General features: G+C 35.5%; 1 protein-coding gene across 1 annotated transcript in view; it reads left to right on the top strand.

Annotated features, from left to right (window-relative positions):
• EYS (eyes shut homolog) overlaps nucleotides 1–23,875 on the top strand; it is a 782,127-nt gene that overhangs the window by 220,470 nt on the left and 537,782 nt on the right. The window contains exons 19-20 of the mRNA XM_071548512.1: nucleotides 14,400–14,597; nucleotides 16,554–16,675. Coding sequence (XP_071404613.1) covers nucleotides 14,400–14,597; nucleotides 16,554–16,675 — 320 coding nt within the window. The remainder of the gene's footprint in view (nucleotides 1–14,399; nucleotides 14,598–16,553; nucleotides 16,676–23,875) is intronic.

The following is a 23,875-nucleotide window of genomic DNA, read 5'->3' as shown; positions in this document are numbered from 1 at the left end:
AGATGGTAGGAAGGCTCTGCAGAAGGATCTGGACAGACTGGACTGATGGGCCAAGGTCAATGGAATGAGGTTCAATCAGGCAAAGCACGGGGTCCTCCACTTTGGTCACAACACCCCATGCAGCACTAAAGGCTGGGGGAGGAGTGGCTGTAAAGCTGCGTGGCAGACACGGACCTGGGGCTGCTCTATGACAGCAGCTGAACATGAGGCAGCAGCATTGTCAGCTGGCTGAGAAGGCCAGTGGCATCCTGGCCTGCATGAAATAGTGTAGTCAGCAGGGCCAGAGAAGAGATTGTTCCCCTGTACTTGGCACTGGTGAAGTACCACCTCGAGTCCAGTGCCCAGTTCTGGGCCCCACAGTTCAAGAAAGACTTCTTTGGTGCTGGAGCATATCCAGAGAAAGGCAACAGAGCTGGTGAAATGTCCCAGGAATAAGTCATATGAGGAGCAGCTGAAGGAGCTGGGGCTATTTAGCCTGGAAGAAAAGGGGCTCAGGAGTGAGACCTTAGCCCTCTCTACAACTACTTGAAAGGAGGTTGTAGCCAGGTAGGGGTCGGCCTCTTCTCACAGGCAACTAGTGGCAGGACAAGAGGAAATGGACTCGGGCTGCACCAGGAGTAGTTCAGGTTGCACATCAGGAAGAATTTATTCACTGAAAGAGTGGTTAAGAATTGGAATAGGCTGTTCAGGGAAGTAGTGGAGTCACTGTCCCTGAAGGTGTTCAAGAAATGACTGGACTTGGCGCTTAGTGCTATGGTTTAGTTGATAAGGTGGCAATTGTTCAAAGGTTGGACTCAATGGTCATGGAGACATTCTCCAACCTGAATGATTCTGTGCTTATATTCATATTCTATAATGATATTCTTGATAGTCGATTTCTGAGGCTGTTTACTTCTTTATAGCTCTGCTCAACACCTTCAAAGATCAAATTCTTACACTGATGTTACCTAGATTTATGTTGGTATAAATAAAAGCAGATTTTGTGTCATATGAAAACACTACCTCAGTCTAACACCATCTGTTTATTTAGAATTAAACTGATGTAAATGTAGTCTTTAACAGATTCACAGTAAGCCAACATAATGGTTAAATAAGCTGTGTTTTCTAGTTGTGTGGATATATTCAGGTTACTGTAATAAATAGATTTGTGTGCACTAATTACAGATTACAGAATTACTTTGTTAAAAAAGTACATACATGATGTTAATGGTAGAAGTTATGTAGGATCACCTGCTTTATTTTTCAGTATTTTCAGAAATTTTCTTGCTTGTGGTATCCCTAGTGAAAAACCATAAATGCCATATTATGAATTGCTGTAATTTACATTGGAATTTCCATTTCCAAATTGCATTGCAATGATTTGATTCTCCCATCACAAAATCTAACTTGAGGGGCATGCTTTACTATTATGAACATATATTGAGAACATTTACCACTGGATCAGGAAGTGTAGAGCAGACCTCTGTTATAAAGAATGTAAAAATAAGGAATTCAGAGCATGATTTGGACATTCAGGTGCATTCATACACAAGGTAGCCTGTCAGATTAAGGTAGAAATTGATTCTATATATAGAAACTGTTTGCATACATTTATCTTGCTTTCATCTTTATTTTCTTGTCTATTCTGATTTGGTTATTTTGACAATAAGACTATGGATGATTGTAACCAGAAAGTTTTGATTTTTCTCTTGTCCTTTTTTTTCCTCTCGATTTCCTCTTGTTTATAAGAGGAAAAAGAAAATTTTCACTTCCTTCACATTTCAAGTCTACTGAGAGCAAGTATAGTTGCCACTCATTTTTGAATGCTGCAAAATTTTTGATATCCTGAATGTGTACTTTTGCATTTTAATGACATTTTGTGTTAATCCAATAAATCACCAGAAATTTAAGTAAAATATTACTGTGAACTAATAGTTTCTTTAATTTTTCTTGGGAGGTGTGATGGGTTTGTTTTGTTGGATTTTTTAAAGCATTCATTTGTTTAGTTTGAAAAAATGTTTTAAATAATTCCATTCACTTCCACAGCATACTGGAAGACATCCAAGGCTTTTAAGAAAAAAAGATGCTTGATATATATTTCTTTTCAAATGTCCACAGTCCAGGCATACTCTACAAGCCTGATATGTGATTGAAGATTTACTTTTCTTATGAGCACAAAACTTTTTTTAGAAAATCCAATTTCCATTAATGCATGGAGAGCAAAGGAGAAGTATATCTTCTTATGCTGCTGGTGTAACCCTAACAGTGACAAAATTACTGCATTCCTCTCCATCAGTGTTCCCTTAGGAGATTTCCCCACAGCTAGTGTAGATCACTGGTCTTTCTATATATTCTAGTATTTCATTAGAATTTTTGCCACTGAAATTGACTTTGACTTTTCCCAAATGTTCAAAGGAACAGCTTAAGTGTACTAGCAGTCCATCTATGCATAATTCAGATATGAAATAACATCCTTGTCAACTTCTAATAATGTTCTAATTCTAAGTATGATAACTGAAAAATTGTTATCCTGTTTCTGCCAAGGTCCTTGTCTTGTGGAGGCGAAAATTTTTTGTTTTCCAAAATCATTCAGTTTTACCTGTAGTCCCAATAAGATACTGAAATTGAACTTCAAAGTCCACAAACTTTTACTTCATAACTCTTTTCCCCTTGTTTTGGAGAAGCTCATGATTTGATTAATGAAAGAAAATCTATACACGATTATATTATTAATCTGGTTAAAAGATGAGATTCCTGTGTAAACCCACACAGAAATCCTAAAACTTAGTGAATCTCACTGAGTCTGTGCTGTGACTAAGGTTAAATGGAAAAAAAAATAGCATCCAGATTTGTATAATATGCTTTTGCCATTTATAATAATTATCTATGCTGGAAGGACTGTGTGTGTTCGTGAACATGTTCTAATTAATCACACATGGCAATCCACTTATAAAAGTCCAGTTCTGCTTCTGTCTGCTTTCACTAGTGTTCTGCCGGTAACTTACATAGTACAAGTCATCATTAGAGCTTAGACTTCAAAGTTGAAGTGCTATTTGCCATGTTGCCACTTACATTTACTGCAGTGTAATGTTCTTTACATACAGGATTTAACCTCAGTATATTTTTGGTATAGTTGCTTTAGCTTGGTTGTAATATACTGATACTTGCAAAGATGTTATTCTTTTAAAATTTCTTCCTCCTCCACCTTTTGCTGTTGTAACTGAGGTACAGCAGTGGTAGTGATGTATATCAGACATTTTTATTTTTTATCAGTAGACATTCTAAAGGTAAGTTGTTCAGAAACAGAGAAGAACCCACTGTTGCATTTCCTACTGACAAAGTAACTGTTGGAACTGGGAGAAAGAAGGAAGATAAACTTGATTTGGGTGCAGGACAAATCAGGATTTTATATTATTAATATTATGGAGCTTCATTTCATTGCAGTATCTTAGATGGGGAGTTACTATAATAATTTTTCTATTATTATATTCGTTCTAAAATTTTAGCCTTTCTACAATGGAATCACAGTTATTACAGAATTGATACTAAGTGCTTCAGCAGAGAGCAGAATGTGTGAGAAACATATGGTGAGGCTGCATCTCATTTAGAGGTCCTAACAGTTTTGTGGAAGATTGAATGAAAGCTCCCATGGCTGTATCAGGAAACACTGTCTTATTCCATTAAAAATTATTAAAAATATCCAAGAGCACTGCAATTAGTAAATGTTATAGTTTTATCTATATTTATATCCATGCTGTTTCTATTGGTGGTTTTGTTGTTTTGTAAGAATGAGGCATTGTCAAATACTTTTCTAACAGGCAGTTTCATAGTAATAAATGCAACCTTACTGTTCACAGCTTTGAAGTGCCAACATTTTTATGTATCACACAGCCACATCAGTGAAGTTAGTCACAACTATTAGACATCAGCCCTTGCTGAGAGTGTAGCAGGGCGAGTTTGTCCCTGTGTCAAACACATTGCTTTTCAGCATTCTTAGCATGCAAAAAGTGAGTAATCCCACTACAATTCCTAGACCAGCTCATTTCTACAGAAGATAAAGTAGGATGTATAAGGCTGCTTTATTTTTCTTTGTTATTATTGTTAGCTAACAATAGATCTTGCACTCTCACACCAGAACTCCACATTTTCCCCATTTTCTACAGTGGTATTTCAGGCAAAGATGAAACTAACAAAATTTCTATGACCTATGGACTGAGACAATGTTCTGCTATTCCCAAAGAAATCTCAGGAAGGAAGAAAGCATTGAAATGCCCATTTCGATTAGAGGCAATATATTTGATATATATTAGTCCTGTAAAGTTGACATGAGGTTTTATCTTAAAAAAAAAAAAAAAGGAAAAAAATCCAACCTGTTTAGTAACTTGTTTTTAGTAACTGGAGGAAATACTTTATCCTTTGATCCAAATTATTACGTGACTCATTTAAAAAAATGTACTGTATGTATTTGGTCTGGATGTTGCTAATAGGTATGACCTTGTTAATCTAATACATGCAATTGGAGAGGAAAATTGAAATTCAGTTCTGAGGAAATTTACTTATTTGTGGCAGCCTTAATGACACGTCTCCAAATGTGTTCCAATTAAGATTACAGCAAAAATGGTAATTGACCATTAAACATGTTGCAAAAGAAAGTAAACTAGTAAGAAAGGCAACTCAGCAGGAAGAAAAATGCTTAAGTCTGTTGAAAAACAAGAGTGATAATGGAGTTTTCAGCACAGGACACTTTATTATAGGAACAGCTAATTACAAAACATAATAAGTAAGAAACGTAAGTGCTCATGAAAGAAAAAAAAAATAGAGCAGAGATAATACAGCCATTACTTTTCCAGTGCTTTATAGTCCAAACCTCAGACTTTCCTATGCCAAGACCCATGCGAAAAGACAGGCTTGGAAGACCTGTGGCTCTTTCAAGCATATCTCTGTTAGACCATGAAACGCTATATCCTGTTCGCCATCAGGTTTTATCTGTTTTTTTCTAAAATAAAATTTTATTTAGGGGCAAAATGAAACCAGTGAAATGGTATCTGAAGGGCACTCTGCATCACATAGGAGCTTTTTGAGGAAAGAGAAGCAAAGTGGCCACATTTGTGGTATATTACCTAGAAACATGCATTTCCTTGGAGCAATAAAGAATTACATGCAATGCCTAAATGCAAATCAGTATGAGATTGTACTTGCTGTTGGCTCATATAAGAAGTCACTGCAGGACTTGGAAATTTTCCCTGATACTTTGTTGGGTTTTGTATTATTTCTAAAAATTGCCATCTAGTTGGATGCACTCAGCTGTTTCTGTCTCCAAAATGAAACAATTCAGAGGACAAGCATTTTTCCTGGCCGTTTCTAATGTCGATTTAGACACTCTTGGTTGTGTTAGATAACCACAAGGGTCTGGCAGATATGAAAAGATCTGCAGGAGACCTATGGCCTTCCAGAACAGCACTGAGAACACAAAGACATCTCTAAAAGCCCTGTTGGCTTAACTCTGTCCACACAAATTCAATGAGGTATATGCTGTAGTTTCAGCTTTGCTTTCAGTTTGCACCTTGGGACACACCTTGATCCAAGAAAAAATTTTGTAGCCTTTACAGCTATGTTTACTCTGGGAATACTGAATGCTTAAATCCAGTCATCTACAGTTGATAAGGGGTTTGAATTTAATCCCTCATTCTGTGAGAATAGTGCACAAGATCCTCTGTTACAGAATGCATATTTAAATTATGTGTATGACACAAGTTATATTCATTGAAAATTAAAATCTAGCCCTTAGCTTTGCAAAAAGTATGTGCAAACCATAATTTTTCAAACACTTAAAACATGATTACCTTTTCCTGGTTGTTTTACATATTATGAGGGCACTGCTGTTACTCAAAGAAAAGTTTTTGAAATTTCAAAGGGGTTTGTTTGGCTACAGAAGCAAATTTTTGTAGCTTTGTTTTTCTACAGAGTTTTATACCTATTTATGGTATAGAGTTAGAAATAAAACTAATCAATTATAACTTTGGTATCAGCTTCTATAAACAATATCTATCCAATTGCTCAAATTTAAGAAAATGAAAACACAGAAAAGGGTGGCCACTTGAACTAAAGGGAGCCATTACTGTATCTCAAAATGACACAAAGGTCTTAGGCCAAAAGGAACCCTGAATTTGAAACATGTTTTCTGTAAATTTTCCACACATAATATTAATTTCAGTTGAATGCTGATATAGATGAAACTAAGAATGAAAAGAAAACCATTCCTGTGTATTTCAGTAGGAAATATATTTGTGTTGATTTTTTTTCCTTAATAAAATTCCTCTTTTGTTTTCTGAGAAAGAATGAGGCATGTTTTTATGTTGAAATGTCAAATTCACATATGTGGATACAGACAGACCTTAATTTTGTCATTATAAACTTGTATATTTTGAGGAAAAAATGTGCCTAAATAATATATTAAACTTATTATTTTCTCTGTTTTTACAGAAATTTATACAGGTATGGAGCAATAATATGTGCATCTCTGTGTGATTTTCATTTTAACCCTTGTGATGTGGGTCTTTCTTATACTCCGTTTCACCACTGTTGCATGCTCTGCATTACCATATACAATTAACAAAATGGCTTTTACTTGGAAAGTGCTAAGTATTGCTTTTCAAATATCCTTCTTTAAAAAAACAAAAGAAACATGATTTTCAATTAGTATGGATTTCACAGAAAAATGCCTTTGCACTGATTATATACAGAATCCCAAAGCAATTCCTTTTATGGAAAGTAGAATTTGCATTTCAAGAAAAATTATGGTTTTGCTATAAATTTGAAGTCTAGAAAAACACTAGCTATGTTTTTAAATGGTTCTGATAATACTCAGCTTAATTTCAAGTAATATCAATATATACATGCTTTCTTTGTCTTCCTATCCACTTCCAGGATACTTCTGTTTGTTTCTTTTGTTGTTTTTTTTTAATTTACATTTACTAACATTTAATGCTCTCAGTCGTAGAGGTATTTTATTTTCCTATGCCACAGAGCAGATCAAATAAGCAGCTAGTTTATAAAGTAATGACAAGATTAGAGGTACATCTAAACTTTTCAAAGTTTTCAGCTCTTAATTGAGATAATTTATATTTAGCATTAAGACTTCTAATATTTACAGCTGCAGTGAACTCAGACTTTATGTATCTAATGCCTTGCTCATTAGTGTTCCTGTGATTTTATGGTAAGTCTGTGAAAGCCTTAGTGAAAAGGAGCAAGAGCTACTGAACTGTATAAAGTTAATGAAAACAAAAACATGTATTTCTCTGAAGTGATCAAATGATTTTTTTAATTTAAATTGTCATATCTACTAGTTTCAGAAGAAGAATCTTGGGAAAACCAGTAAGTTGCATATAGATTGAGGGCAGGGATTTTTTGGGGGTGCGGTGGGTAGGAGTGTCATTATGTATTCTTATAGTGCCTCCGTACACTGGATTATCTCCAATAACTAAACACATTTTTATTTTTATTGTACGGTATTTAGTTTACTGAATTTATCTTGGAAAACAGTGGTGATTCATTTTGATGTTAGAAGTGCTTTTTAGCTCTGTTAAAAAGTAAGTTAAAAAAGACTGCAACAATGCTTTGCAGTGATAGTAAGATCACAGAATCACAGAATATTCTGAGTTAGAAGGGGACCACAAGGATCACTGAGTACAACTCTTAAGTGAACAGCCCATTCAGGGATCAGACCTGCATCACTGGCATTACTAGCATCATGCTCTAACCAACTGAGCTAATTCTAGGGTTTGATTATGGAAAGAAATAAAACATAGAAGACATCTAAGAAAATATACTTACTGTGAAAGATTCACCTCAGTAATTGGCTTTTAATTCATATATGGAATTATTTTTGTGTCATTTTGAAAACTCTGTGTTCTGAGCCTGAGTATATAAGCTAAACAATGAAAGCTTAAATTAAAAAGATCTGAGTAAACATGAACTTTTGAAAATTTTTTTGTATTCATGCAAGCCATATAAAATGAGCCTGTTGTAGATTTTCTCCCTGTTCTTTCCTTCCTGTTATAATTTTCTCATTTTATTGAAGAAAATGCTATTAGCTTCACTCATATAATAGACACTGTTTCATAACAATGGTAAATAGACTAGCAAGGCTACTGAAATTCAATGACACCAGTGTCATAAAGTTTCTGGAGCTGTATCCCAGTAATATAAAATAAAATAAATAATACAGCTCTTAGCTAGGGTCTAAAGTTCAGATACAAAGATCAGATGAGTCGCAGTTTCTCTCAGAGCAGACAGTAGAACTGGGACTGTGACACTCCATAACCTCACAGCTACTTCCTTTGGCCCCAGGCTGTGGCAGAAGTGTTGGTGCTGCTACCTGCTTAGTCCTTCCTCTCTTGTCCAAGCAGGTCCTGTGAACCAATTGACAATAAGGACACTTGTTCTGCCCTGAGAGCTTTTTGTCCTCACGAGTGCATATTTAACACCATTAGCAGCCTACTTGTAATTTATATTGCCATCCAAATGACAGACTCATTCTGGTACTAGCCACAGATATTTTATTTTCACTATATTGCAAGCAGTTTGCGAAGAGATATACTTTATCATTGATGCAGTCCATACTTATACAGCAAAATACTGAATTTGAAAACTGTTGTCAGAACTAATTCCTTCAAATGTTAGCAGAAAGTGTTTTATTTATTGGATTATTTTCCTAAAGAATAACAACATTGAAGAGATACCACTTCTGATTATAGAAGAATTCAGTACTGCACATCAAAATATTTCATGTACATATTTATGCTGAGCGAATAAAACAAACAAATGTCAATAGTTTCACATAAAGCAATGAAAATTTATCTCAGGCAATTTATTTTCTATGTCATTTTTATAAACTAGGCTCTTGACTTTTAGTAATAGCCTTAACGGTAGAGTCTTTTTCAGCAAAATAAAATCTATTTTTGGTGTTAATTTATGATATTTAGAGATTCTACTCTAGAAGTATTTATAAGCAAACACTGTAGAAAAGAGAACTCATCAAGAACAACAGAATATAATTTCTGAATATGTAATATACTTCTCATTCTTAAACAAAAAAAGGGATCTTCCAAATAAATTATTCATTATTTGATGTATAGTATGCTAATACAGAAGCATACTATATGCTATGACTGCATGCTATGAGTATATGCTTGTACAGAGAGAAAGAAGTATAATACTTCAATATATTGTGCAACTGAAAAGGAAATTGCCCTTCAACTGACTGTTTAATTTATTCATTTGTCCATATACTTTTGGGGTTTGTTCAGGTTTATTCTGATAGAGGGGCCTTTAACTGTCTAATAAAACAATCTCTTATTGTAGTCAATGAAATAGAGCCAAGAATTAAACAAGCAAAAATGTTAAATCTATCTAATGGAAATAAGCACCATTGGAAAGATGTGCTGAACTTAGTAATTCATTAATTAATTTGTGTGCTTGATTCTTTCACATTTGATCTGTTGGGCATACTCTCTCTTTTTTGTCAGTTAACTACATTTGGTGGACATTATTTTTTTACTCTGTGATGGCAAATCTAAAATTTCTGTGTCATGAGGGAAGACAGTTTATGACCTGTTTTCCTGGCACAGACTTCCTTTCTGTCAAGAATCACAGGCTTTTTTATTTCAGAAGCTTACCAGATCAAGTGAGATCAGCTAGAGTAAAACATCTGTACAAAAATATTTTTACTGAAATTGTCTAACAAGTACTTAGAAGAGAGTGAAAATGCAGAAGACATGAATTTTGTTTTCTGATTAAGTTCCTTTTATAAAGGAATTTTCAACATATAGCCTGTACACTGCTTGATTTATCCAAATAGCTTCAATCATATATTTACAGCTTTGTAAAAAAATGCCGATACGAGAGCAACAGCAGCAAGGGCACTCTTTTTGCCAATGTGTAACCACCACTCCCTACTACTATCCAATCTTAATCTTTGTGTGGAAATGAATTTTTTTTAAAAAAGCAAACCAAAAAACAACAAAACTCCCCTAATTAAAATTATCCAATTTTCTTTCCTTGTTTTCTGGCTCCTTGTATTGATTGACATTAATAATCAATTACTTAATAGTGAATGATTTTCAGAAATGTATTAATATAAATAGTTGTGGTTCTCTAAATGAGGGATTGGTCTTTTAAATTATTAATTCTCAACACCAACAGTTTAATATTAATTGATTCAGGGAAAGGAACTGAGTGGGATGGAGACAGTCTTATTATTTTATTATCTTTTGTTTTACCAGTCGTCCAGTTAGAATAAGACTGAAACCTTTGCCATTTCTGCCTGTAGCAGAAAAATGATTTTTCATGCAATGATATGCATGAAAGCTGGGTGGGAAGAAAAAGATGTTGAATGTCTAATTAAAGAGTGGTAAATACTATTTGAAAGAGGGCACTGAGATAAGTGTTATATTATTAGCAATTAGCATTATACCACATGTTTTATCATCATTTGGTAAACAGAATTGTTAACTCAGGTCATCAACTTTATGGCTGTATTTTAGTCTACTGTTCTTTATAAATGTCAGGATAATGTAAATTTCAGTGTGTGGGGGGGTTGTTTGGTTTGATTTGGTTTGTTTTCCTGGTGTTGTTTCAGTTTATTACTGTTTGAATGAAATGAGTAATTTGTTTTCCCTAATTCCTTAAAAAAAGGTGAAAAGCTATTTTTTTGTCAGGAAACAATTTTGGTGTAATTTCAAATCAATACAAACTTCACTGTAATTCATACATTTCTGGGGAGCTGCCTTGAGCAGAAATCATGTTCTGGCTTCCAGAACAGAATGGATGAAAGCTCCTTGCCAATCAGACATGCATCCATGTTTAGTTGTCATGCTGCAAGGAAGGACATGGCGAGTACAGACAGACTACACAGCATCAGTGATGACGAAATGGAAGATGAAGACATTTTTCTTAAAGATCCTGAAAGGAGAAAAGTCTGATACCCACCGAAGAAATATCAGAGTAGTCGGTCAGGCTAGGTAGAGGATACTCTCAGGCATGGGGAAGGCTGGAAAATGATTCCTTCTGAGTACTTGGATGAGAGTTTCTCTTATGGAGTAAGTCTTGGGCTGTGACAACAGGTGTGGAAGAGTCCATTTTATCTGGAAGGGCATATAAGCTGTTTGAGTCTGATGCACACAGCCTCATCAGTGCCACTTAAATAAAGCAATGGTTGACAAAGACTCATTCTGTGAGGGAGACCACCTGTTGACCAGACCTGATCTCTGAGGAGGTTTATTTGCATGTCAGAGATCTGGATTCAGGATCTGGGAAAGAGATTGCCAGGGCCTGGCTGATGTCCAGATTACCGCCTTTTGCTCCTTTTCCATGAAGGCAACAATGACACTGCCAACAGAGACCCAGAGTGCATCAAAAATGACTAGTAGACCCTGGCAGCAGGGGCAAAGGCTGTGGGGGCCCAGGCAGAGTTTTCCCCAATATTGCTAAGTGGTTAATACCTGTGGTTAATACTTGATTAGTGTTACAGCCAAGACTTCATCGATTCACTGCTCAAGCTGATCAGGCAGAATAGAAGGGGAATCATTTCCCACCATGGTGGGTGTCTGCTACAGACAGCTTGATGCAGAAAAATTTATGAAGTCATCTTTAGGAAACTGGAAAGATACTTAGGAACACAGGTCCTGATTCTCAGTGGGACATGACCATGCTGACTTTTGCTGGAAAGACAACATGGAAAGACACAAATAATTGAGGAGAATTTTTGACCATGTTGCCAATTGTTTTGAAGCAATCGTGGGGTGAGACGGCTAGGGGACATATTTATCTGTATTCTATGCTCATGAATAAACAAGAGGAGCTTTGGCATATAAAGGTGAAAAACAGCTTTGTCAATAATGGCAGTGAGATCACAGAATTCATAGTCTTAAGAGAAATGAGAAAATCAAGTAGCAAAATTATTCTAGACTTCAGTTAATTGGTTTTCATTCACTCAGAGATCTGTTTGGCAAGCTCTCATTAGAGATTACACTGAAGGGAAAGCAGATTTATCTTGGGCCCACTGATATATATATAGAAGGAAATTTTCCTCAAAGCACAGTTCTTTCCAATGTGCAGGAACTCAAGCAGATGTGGCAGAAAAAGAGATAAATGGGTCACTCCTGACTAAATGTAAAGAGAAGAGGAAGTGCACAGAAGGTAGATGCAACGGTAAAGCAACATCACCAGGGACAGAAAATCAAGTACCGAGATACTGGATCATCTGACTGTTCTGTTCAGGATTGTGAGCCATGTGTTAAGCTTGTGTGTGTGTGTGAACTCCACTTTAGGAATCAACAGGGTTTTCACTCATGCCAAGCTGTTGTGATATAAATATGAAAACTTCAGGGCAAAATCTCAATGTGCCATATGGCTCTTTGCTATGAAATTTCATGAATAGCAAAGAGTGTTGCCTGAGATCTGAGAGTGTTGCCTATCTTTGGCAGGAGAATCCTGCATCAGAGAGAACACTGGTGCATAAAGACAGGGAACAACTTGTGTCATTTTTTCCTTCTTTTATCAGCATCATTACTGGGGTCAAAGGGTTGTTGGATTTTTATTTTTTATCTCAATTTTGTTTCTACTTATTGTTCTTCTCATTAAAGGCCTTAAGAATTCAGCCCTTGGATGATTCTGTCTTACAGTAAGGTCACCTAAGATCTTGCTGACATCTTCAACAGGGTTTATTTCATTATTATAAAGTAGATTCCTCAGGATGCCTGGGGCGGGGTCTGCACCGAAGGGCAAAAGTGTGTGGAGGAAGAGTAGTCATATGGGAACTATGATGGACTGACTGCAACACCCATTGCCCATCCACCTGTGCTTTTAAGGGGTGTGGAGCAGGTAGAGGAGCGTGGAGTGAAGGAGTGGAGTTGACTCTGGCAAGAAGAGAGGGATGGAGGAAAGTGGTTTTAGTTTTTTGTTTTTCACCATCCTACGCTACTTTTAGTTGGTAATGAATTCAGTCGGTTTCCCTTGTGTCTATGTTGTCCATGACAGTAACTGGTAAATGATGTCTCTAATTTTATCTTATTTTCTCCACCTGCCCTGTTGAGGCAGAGTGAGGGAGCAGCTGTATGGGCATCTGTCAGCCAGCCAAGATCAACCCAACACAGAGTAACTCTATAGATTTATTTTTCCACATAACTACCCAGGTATTTTATGTTGCAGTGTCACATTGTCCATTACTGGGTTAAGGTTACAGTCTAAGAAATTGAGAGGTTACTGGGACAGGGAAAAACTTCCCCAGAAACGAGTGGCTGGGAAACCAGAGCTGAAGCGAGGGCACTGGTGAAATGTGTAGAGCTCTTGAAGTACAGAGAATCTCCACCAGAAAGCATAGCATGGAGACAGCCAACCTCAGCAGTCATGGGATGGCAGATGGACTTCAAAGGGACCTAGAGGAGCTTGTGCACAGGTTTTTGCAGCCCTGAGAGCCGCTGAGCTCTGTCTGAAAGGAAGCCTGAAAGAATAGACTTGTCTTCAGCAGTACTGAGTGAAAAGGAAAGCAGCCTTACAAATCCAAACCCATTTGGTTTCTGTTGTCTCTGCCCTCCTCATTTCCACTTTCTTTACTTGAAAACGTGGATAAGTCTTGTTTATATTCTAACCAGCTAAGACTCATTTTATAGGGTCTTTTAATCTCTTCTGAGCTATTTATTGTAAATTAAAGATTTAGATGAGGGCATCTGTGACCCAAGATCCCCGCCATCCACACCAAAATCCAACATCACACAGTTCCTTGGATTGCTCAGATAAACAAATATAATCTGGTATACATGAGAGTACAAGAGAGGAAAGAGTACAATGGGACTGTGTGAGATTTTCTGTTGTGTGGAATTTTTATAAATGATGGAGGCAGTCAATCATTATTAAAAAAATATATAATTTCACTGAAATAATTTTTGTTCAGTCACAGATTGTAAAGAAAACTTACAGAAGGTTACATACATTTAATTCATGTTCAGCATTATGGGTTAATGTATGAACAGTTCATATGGCAGTTGTGACAACAGGCTATCAGGAGTAAATAACAAGAAAAAATCAAAAATCAAAATTAATTAATCATTTTTAAGTACATTTTTGAGCCATTTTAGAGCAGAAAGTTAAACAGAAAAACCATAAGATATACCCATGTAGCTATGAGATAGCTATTAAGGTTTTAAAATGCATTTCCATTATATACAGGAAACTGATAAAATTGTCTTTTTTATTACATTACCAAGCAAATAAATGTTTCTTCATGTACATATATGTACCTCTGAGACTCTCCAACTCAATTTGAACCAGTGTTATAAAGAAAATACAGCCCATAGTAGGCAGCAGCTGCAGGGATATATTAATTAGTTAAACACTGACAGCTTTGCCATTTTCCTTTTCAGGTTTGAACTGTGAGTTTAGGCCTTGTGAGGCCAGCAATCCCTGTGAGAATGGAGCCATGTGCATTGAAGAATTGAATTTGGATGTTTTTCCCCTTGGATTCCACTGCCAGTGTGTGAAGGGCTTTGCAGGTCCACGTTGTGAGATCAATGTCAATGAGTGCAGTTCTAACCCTTGCCTTCACGGATACTGCTATGACAGTGAGTTCAGTCTGGTTACTCTCCTTAATGTAGAGTAGTCTTTCTGTTGAAGCGTCTGTAGCTACTGAGCTGCTCTGGGGAGAAGAGTGGGTAATTTACTACAATTTAGCTTGTCTGAAGCTCCACAGCCTGTACCAGAAGGATTATTTTTGCCAAAATGCCTCAGCTCCTGGCCCTGGGGTTTGTGTGTTCAGGGGGTCAGAATTGTAGCTAATGAGAAATTTTAATGAGATTTGTGCTGTCTCCTTTGATACCTAAATTAGCCAAACACATCTTACATTGTGCATTTGATGAGAGAATATCCAGGTGCTGAAACAGGGGCTTGTGGAGCAGTCAGGAAGTATATGTCATAGTTCTGACAAGTCCAAAAATAGTTTGATTTTCAACTGATGCAAAATGGAGTATTTGTTTACTATAAAGCATGTTCTATCACGTAACTGTGTAACTTACTCTTTCATTGAAAAGATATACTTAAAGGTTTTAGAAGCAATTTGATTACACTACTATATTGTCTGGATTGGCAGGCTAAGTTAGTAGCAATCACTATCTATGGAGTAGTTACTTGAAAGTTTTATGGGGCAATTACCACCTATCAGACACTTTCTATGCTTGTTAAAAAAAAAAGGTAGAAGTAGTAATTTTCAGAGAATCTTAAAATGCTGACTGGAAAGCAGAAAGACATCTGTAGGTCATTTAGTTAACCCTGCATGAATCTGAAAAACCAACACTACTAGAATATAATTTTTTTATAAAAATTCACACAAGATCTAATCAACTTGGTTTCAGATGAGATATTAAAGAACTAAATCCAAATTACTAAATATATCATTGCCTAAAACTCTCCTAATTAAAAGAAAAAAATTAAATATTTTAAGAAGTTTGCCTTTCCATACATGAGAGTCAGTCAAGTGATTTCATCTTTTATCTAGTAAAGACTATTTCCTAAAACCTTTACAGATGTTCTCTATGTACTCTGTATTGTTTTAGAGATACTTTTAAACTGTAATTTAGATGAGATTCATTAAAGTTCTTCATGCAAAAAAGTGCCAAAATTTGGGGAGCAGCTTGTCTTTGTGGTGCCTCTGGCTTGAGTTTTATCTGATGGACATTTCAGTTCCCCTCCCCTATGTGCACTGACTGCAGAAAGCTGGAATCCTTAGGAAGTTTTTAGCAGATGAATAATGCTGCTGTGCTGAACGACTTAAAGCATTTAATGAATACAATAGTAGATGTATGTACAGACACGATGGTAGAGTAGATTCTATGGTAAATCTCAGAAATAATGAAGAATCCATGGATGTCTTCGAGGTTAGAATAAAGGCAGACCTGCAAGAAGTGCAATTTTTGCTGCCATAAGCTCCTGATGTGGATGTAGCATTCTAAAGATTCGTCTCCATTTGAATCATTAATGATGAAAAACAGAAAGGATTCTTATCATTAGCTTGTTACGAAATACATAATAGAAAAATTCAACGTAAGCAACTTTTCCTTTAATATAGCGGTACAATATGAGGTATCCCTTACACACACACAAAACAAAGTTAAAAACAACCAGCAAACCAAACAGTGTTCAACTGCCACATACCATTTAGGCATAATATCAAAGATAGAATCTTATGTACTTTGTGACAGTTTTGTGATGAAAAATTGCTCTTTAGCTTATAAGATACCATCACTTTTTCAGAAGCTAGTAATGAGTCATTGGTTTATAATTCTTACATCAAAATACTTTGATTTTTAAAGTAAAGTGTAGTACATGAATCTGCTTTCATATTAAAAAGGGTTTTTTATATGCCACAATTAATTAATTTCAATTTTTTAATGTGACCACACCTTTTAGGTAAAGCCAGTCCATCTCTTTTTCAGATAGCAACCATAACTGTAACTTACTAATTTTATTACACTCAGTTGTTATGCTAAAAGACTTTTATTACAAAAACACTGTCTCTTTTGCAGTTGTCGATGGCTTCTATTGTTTGTGCAACCCAGGATATGCAGGACTGAAGTGTGACCAAGATATTGATGACTGCATAGTCAATGCTTGTGAACACAATTCGACATGTGTTGATCTACATCTGGTTAGTACAGAATATTTTTGATTAAAATTGTTGTTTTCTTTCTGAAATCTAAAGCAATAATTTGAGAGTTCTAAACCTCCACTTATCAAGGGCTTTATAATGCTTTCCAACCACTGCTTTTTCATTTATTTGTAATTATATAGGCAGTGGGAAAGAGGAATGCTTTATCATGTAAAAGCAGCTATTGAGTCAATGTGGGTATCCAGGACTTCAAAAGGAGTGGAAAATTTTCAACTAGGCATGTTTATGGCCTCATTATAAGTGACAAGAATACTCATTTACACCAATGGCATTGGCTTCAAAGTGGCTTAAAAAGTATCTTACCCGAAAAAAGGGCTTTACTTTAAGTACTTCTGCATTTATTTTCAAAATTCTTCAGCTATATTGGTTCCTGAAATATGAAATGCATTAAAGGTAAGCTCTTTCACCTAAGAAATAAAAGCATTCTATTAACTGATTCCTCTATGGGAGGAAAGAAGACATTCAAATTGTTTAAACTTTGGCACCAGAGGTGGCCCATGTTCTGTGACACTCCTCCCAGGAATGTCAGGAACCAATTTGTTTTCAATGTACTCAATAGAGACACAAAGACCATACAGTCTAAATATTTCCCTTAAGAAATATTTAGACTGTCAGGGAAACTGTGTGTGGTTTTAAAAAAAAAAAGTGAAAGAAAAGTTTGCTTTTTCTTTCTTATTCTAGTTTGTCCCAGCATGTTTGTGAGACTATTAAACTGATAAACGTAGAATTCAGATTATTATTAAGGTGCCTATGTGTAGGTGTCTATATATGGCATAAGCTAAGCACCTAAGTACCAACCAATGATCCTTCCTGGTGAGAGCATAAACCACCATTCAGCTGCCCATCTTTTAGATCTCCACTTCAGGTGAACTGAACAACTCCAGAGGCACCACTGATTGCTGCATTATTGCTGAAGGGGTCTGCAATTCCACCTGATTCCCATCCCAGAAGCCCTGAAGTGTGTGAGGGGTGTGTGGGCTTCTGGGATTTTGTTTATTATTTTTTGGCTTTGTTTTTGGTTTGGGGATTTTTTTCATTTTTGTTTGCTTCTTTGTTTTAGTACATGTGTAAAGAAATTGTACTTCTTTCTGACAAATCCTGGTGGTAACTGCATCTATCACTGTTTCCTTAACTTGAACCAAAGTTTTGTGCTTGAAAAGAATTTTCTCAAATTGCGTACTCTGATTTTCAGTGTTGTTTCTTCATTTCACACTTAGAACACAATGTATAGGATAGTGATGAGAGTTTTTTTAATATGTTTCAAGAATTAGTAAACACCCTGGACAAAATCAAATGCTTTATATGGAGACCACAGAGCTTGTGACACTTTGTTATTGTCCTTGGATGTTATTGTAATGCACATTTTTCTACCAGTAGACTGCAATTAATATTTCAAGCTCTCATACTGGACACATACTGCCATTTTAAAATCAGGTCAGAGAGCATTCCAGAAATAAATTTTATGCTTCCAAGGCACATGCTGTCCCATTCTTCATGGGATTCTGTCATATATGCCAACATTGAAGGTACTAATCCTAACTTAAACTGATAGAATGGAGTTGTATATGCAAAAGTTTAAAAAACATCCTTCCCCAAAAATAAAGTATCAGGAATGGACAAACTTATGAATTTTTTATGAAGTAAACACATTCTTCCACAATGCATACCCACTAAGCTTCAACAAATGAGTTGCAATATTGATTCAGGATGATTTACTAATTTGGGTAGAATTTAACCTGACAAAGAATAGTATCTCAGAGCAATTTTTAGCACTGTGTTAGATTTTTCTTCATATATCTTTCATCCTACTTTTTCTTGAATAATTTGTGTTTAGTTTTGTCCTGCAGTTCTTATAAGTTTCCCATATTCTTTGTCACAAACTTATACCCTTTCATTTCAAATGGAATGTAACACAGCAAATCAATGACATCTACACAACCTTACTATTTCAGAGAAAGTGTGACATCAAAAAAAATTAAAAAATAATAATGTATGTGGACTCAGTTAACATTTAAAGAAAAAAATAGTGTAGAAACTTAATAGTCAGGTGTCATTTTAGACCCTGTGTTGGATCCTTTTCAGACTTTAATGGTTTTTTCTACATTGTTCACCTACGTTGTCAGCCTTACAGCAACCATTTATATGAAAGTGTTCATTGTGATATTGGCTAATGCACAGACAAAAAGTCTTCAGTATTTTTTTTCATTAGAAGACTGTTCTTTGGCATTTTTGATAGCAATAGAATTTATGCTAAAAAACCCAAAGAATGCAGAATGGTTTCTGCTTAATTGTAAGTTAGTATGAGCATATTATTGACAATAAATATGGAATTGCTAGGAGGTAGAGACTGGATGTGGCACTTACTTCTATGGTCTTGTTGACAAGGTGGTGTTGAGACATAGGTTGGACTTGATGATCTCAGAGGTCTTTTCCAACCTAATTGATTCTGCGATTCTGTGTGATTCTGTGATTCTGAGATGTTCAGTAATAATACATTACTATTCAATATTATATTTCTCCTTTTGTATTCTTCTTTGTGGGATATTTACTTAAACTAAAATTTATTATATGAATTTCTGAAATAGCTTTCATGTGTATAATCTTTTAAACTGTATCTAGAAAGGGACATAAAAGGCTTGCTTACTAAGTGATATTCAGTTTATATCCTATTATTGCACGTTCTATGTCCTTTTTATTGTATTCAGTATCAAAGAGTATTGAATATTTTCCAAATCAAATTATGCTATTTAATACACCAGGATTCCACTGTAATGGGTGCAAACAGGATTAATGAATTAACATATATTCATAAAAATGGAGGAGGGCCCATCTCTTCTTTTTCTTCTTCAGCCAGAGCAGCTCTAAAAGAACAGATATTGAATTAACAATCCCCTAGAAAACAATTTTTTAAAAATTAAAGTGTCTCTTCCTTCTCCTTTAAAAAGTGAACAACTAGAGGATAGGGAGCAACTGAGGCATAATCAAGAAAGATTTAAAACCAGATGGAGGTCTCAGGAGTTTAATAATTTCTCCATAAAATACAATTTTCTTCCAAAGACATATTAAAGTAGCCTTACTGTACAAGTCAAGGACCGAAGATCTGAATGTGAGAAAGAAATTCAGTATGCACACTAGTTGCAACATATACTTCATAGACTTTAGCTTGACTGTCCAGGCAGTAGGTGGCATTAAGAAATTGGACTGTGGGATGAACCACAGAACAGTTTACATTGAAAAAGGCCTTAAAGATCACTGACTCTAACTGCAAACCTAAGACTGCCAAGTTCACCACTCAGCCATGTCCCCGAACACCACATCTACAGGTTTTTTGAATACTTCCAGGGATGGTGATTCAACCACTTCCCCTAGGCAGCCTGTTCCAGTGCTTGCCCACCCTTTTGGTGAAGATATTTTTCCTAATATGCAATCTAAATCTTCCCTGATGGGAGTTCAGGATAGGTGAAGTACACAGATGACACAACTCCATCAGCTTGAGGGAGGTCTGATTTTCTACTGCACCTGAGAAATCCAGTCACCCAAGAATTATTATATACTACTGAGTTATTATACACCAGCACAAGTCACTGTCAGTTATATTAGACCCTCTGGTGGCTCAGAAATAATTAACCAGATACCCTTATACTAATAAAAGCTCCATTCTCCATTCAGCTCAAATAACTCTGATGCATTTTTCTAGTTCAAAGAGAGAGAATTAGCATTGTCAGAATGACATCTGCGATATATTTTTTTCCTCCTTGGTGTTAGTAATGTTGTATAGCATAGAGCCTTAAAATTAGATAACCATGTTATCTTAACAATCTATCAGAAAGAACATGTGCAAAAAATTACACTCATGATGGGCTGAGCCCAGCTGCCAGCTGCCACACATCCACTTAATCACCCTATCCACTCTATAGGATGGTGAAAAGAATAGGAAGAGCTAGAGGAATAAAATCTGTGAGTTGAGATACTTTACTAAAAAAGGAAAGGGGGGGACAGAAAGAAAGACTAAAACAAATCAAGTGATTCAAAGGCAATCACTCACCACCTTCCACATGTACGCTGATGCCCAGGCAGTTTTCATTCCAGAAACATTTCAAAAATCCGCTTCCCCTCCATTCTCATTATTAAGCATCACGTTACATATCATGAAATGTCTGTTTGATCAGTTTGGATTAGCTGTCCTGTTTGCATTCCCTCCTAGCTTCTTTTGCATGTCCAGCTTACTCGCTAAGGAGGCAGAGTGGGGAAAAAAAGGCCCTGTTCAGCAACAAGTAAAATGTTGCTGTCTTATTAGCACTGTTTTGGTCAGAAATCCAAAATGTAGCACCATATGGTCTGCTATGAAGGAAATTAACTCCATAGCAGACCGACTGACAGACCTGCTACAGAACAGAATTCCATTCAAGAAGGTTGGTTAAACTTCACAGCAGGAAATCACAAAAGCTGGGTTTGTGATGGAGCTCCTGATGTTTTAAAAGGTCTAGTTTGTAAAATCTCTCTGCAGAATATTTATGTAAGATGTTTATATTGGCCAGTCCCACCAGTGATGTGGTCCTCTTCATTCTAATACAACCAAAGTTTCTAACACTGTACTGTAAGGGATTAGTCTTTCTTTTTTGATGCCTTATTCAGAATTTTAAGGTTTCTCTATGATAAAGGTTCTCAATACCATAAAATTCCCACTCAAAATGTATTCCCAGTGCTAATATAAGACATAGTAAGCAGCAGCTGGAAGCATAAAAACACAAATTGTTTAGCTTAGCTAACTATAGAGAGAAGCAGGCCCACAGCCATTGTATTCTCAAGATTCTAACAGCAGAGTGCTCCAAGACTCCATCCCAAAATGTAAGAGCAGATGTTTATAACTGAATACTCAAAGAAGACTATGCCTGGGGTCCTCAGATAAAATTTGAAACATCTATTGTTTATTCAGTTCCCAAATTCATTCATATGGTTAGGTGTCTGGGCATTACATTGGCCAGATGCAGTGTCAAGGAAATAGAGTATTACATAGTGACAAGCAAACATAGAATTAACAGATGATTTTTTAAAAACCAGAAAAGTCATGTTACAAACATACCAATGTAAACAATATGCAACAAACTATAAAGGGTTTTCTATAGAAGTATTATGAAAGAAGTATTTTTACTTACCATAACTAATCGGAGACATAAAGAACCAATTGGGAAATAGCACACAAAGAGGTCTTATCCATAATAATTAGTTCAGATTGTGCCTGTCGTCTACATTACATAAAATATTATTTTGGGGTATTTGTAATTTAAATAAATAAATAAATAAATAAATAAATAAATAAATAAATAAATAAATAAATAAATAAAATGTAGCTTCACAATAGCACTGACTTCAGTATTTGCTTATGCTGTTGTGTATGTCAAAATATAATGCAAATCCTGTCACTTTAGTGAATGCGGATATCCATGCAGAAAATTGCAATAGATGTTTCTTTCACAGCTTTGTTTCTGGAAGCTATTATTTTCTCTGTACTTACCACATAGTGAAATAAAAAATATAAACTGTAGGTAAAGTTAGTTGTATAATAGTGCTTTTATTGCAATTCCATGCCCTCCTTATGGTTAACTCTCTATCCCTACTTGATTTAAAACATAATTATTTCCTTTTCAATAAAAATTAATGTTATGGAAAGGAGCTTTCCAATACAATAACAGACAATACTGTCTATTTGAACCTAAAGGAAAAATATTTTCTTGTTTGGTTTCTATTTTTAAATTGGCATTAAAAAAAAGGAGATTCATAACAAGCTGAAATTTAGTAATTCTGATCATTTAGGAACTTATATTTTGGTTTGTAGGGAAGGCTTCTATGAGAGTTGACAGACAGGAGGTCTATTCCATGGATCTTATTTCAAGAACATAACCCACAAGTAGGTTAGCTCATTGAATAAATTGTAAAAAGAGGATTAACTGGAAGGAACTGTGGCATTGAGAACTAAAGTACAAAGTAGTAGCTAACTATTAACAGTTTGTGTTTCCCAAAAGAAATTAGGTCTTTGGACTAACCTAAAATTGCTTCCTACATTGGTCATCCACTCTTAATTTCCATGTTAAACAGAATCTTCTGTACTTTCAGCTAAATAGAGAAAACAAAAAGAATTATCTCCAAAACTATAATTTATCTTAAAGCATCCAGAGACACTTAAGATATGAAGTTACTGAGCTTCAGGTGACTCTTCCTCTTAGGTGATTATAGCAGGTGGTCTGACACTTGAAATGAAATAAAAGGATTGATAGGCCTGCATTCATGAAAACTTTCCAGATATCTATGGGAGTGGAAATTTTCTACACTCAATAAAGCAGACAAGGTCTGCCACTGAAGTTGGTCTGAAATGGTACCTCAGTTAAACTAAAGATCAGACCACATACCAAGAATGGCATACAGTGTACAGAACAAATGATAAATTCTTAATGATTCCCAGGTCACATAAATTCAAATTGACTTCTATGTGACACAAACTTATGCACTGACTTTATTGAAAGAATCCATTTGATGAAATTGTGAATGTGATGTTGGACAAATAAGTTTCAGATTGCCAATTGCACATCCCAGAACTGAGCTATGGAGCAGCTGAAGTTCACCTAAAAAATTAGCAACTGCAGCAGTACATCTGCAAAGTGTTACTGCTAATAAGACTTTCTGTGCTGCCTTGAAGATTTGACTTGCATCCTTGAAATATTACTTATATTTAGCTAAAAAACCAAACAGGGTCTTCACAGTCCTTCAATAGAAGGGTTTTTTTAAGAAGATATACTGAAATACCTCTCTCTGCCTTGTACCATAGAGCTAGTGGATATAGTAGTACAAAGACTGAGAACAGTCATTACTGGGTATACTCCTTTATGCTCTAATAAGTCCAGTTGAGTCAAAAGCATGGAAATGCACAAAATTAGCTATTGACTGACCAACTTAAGATAATGCCGCTAATATTGATCTACAGGATTATATATTGTTTGGATTATGATGTCCTATGCCTTACTCATGTAATACAAAGTTGAATTTGGCAAGCTAACATCATATTTCCAATTATTTGTTTTATTTATGATATTATTTTTAAATGCTTTAATTTGATTTTTTGAAAGAAGTTGCAGACGTGAAAATTTGTAGATTCAACCAACAATGTCAAAAAATACCACATGA

Source organism: Pithys albifrons, chromosome 2 (assembly GCF_047495875.1).
Source record: "Pithys albifrons albifrons isolate INPA30051 chromosome 2, PitAlb_v1, whole genome shotgun sequence".
Taxonomy (NCBI): domain Eukaryota; kingdom Metazoa; phylum Chordata; class Aves; order Passeriformes; family Thamnophilidae; genus Pithys; species Pithys albifrons.
Note: the sequence above shows the minus strand (reverse complement) of the source record. Positions and strands in the feature narration are given on the sequence as shown.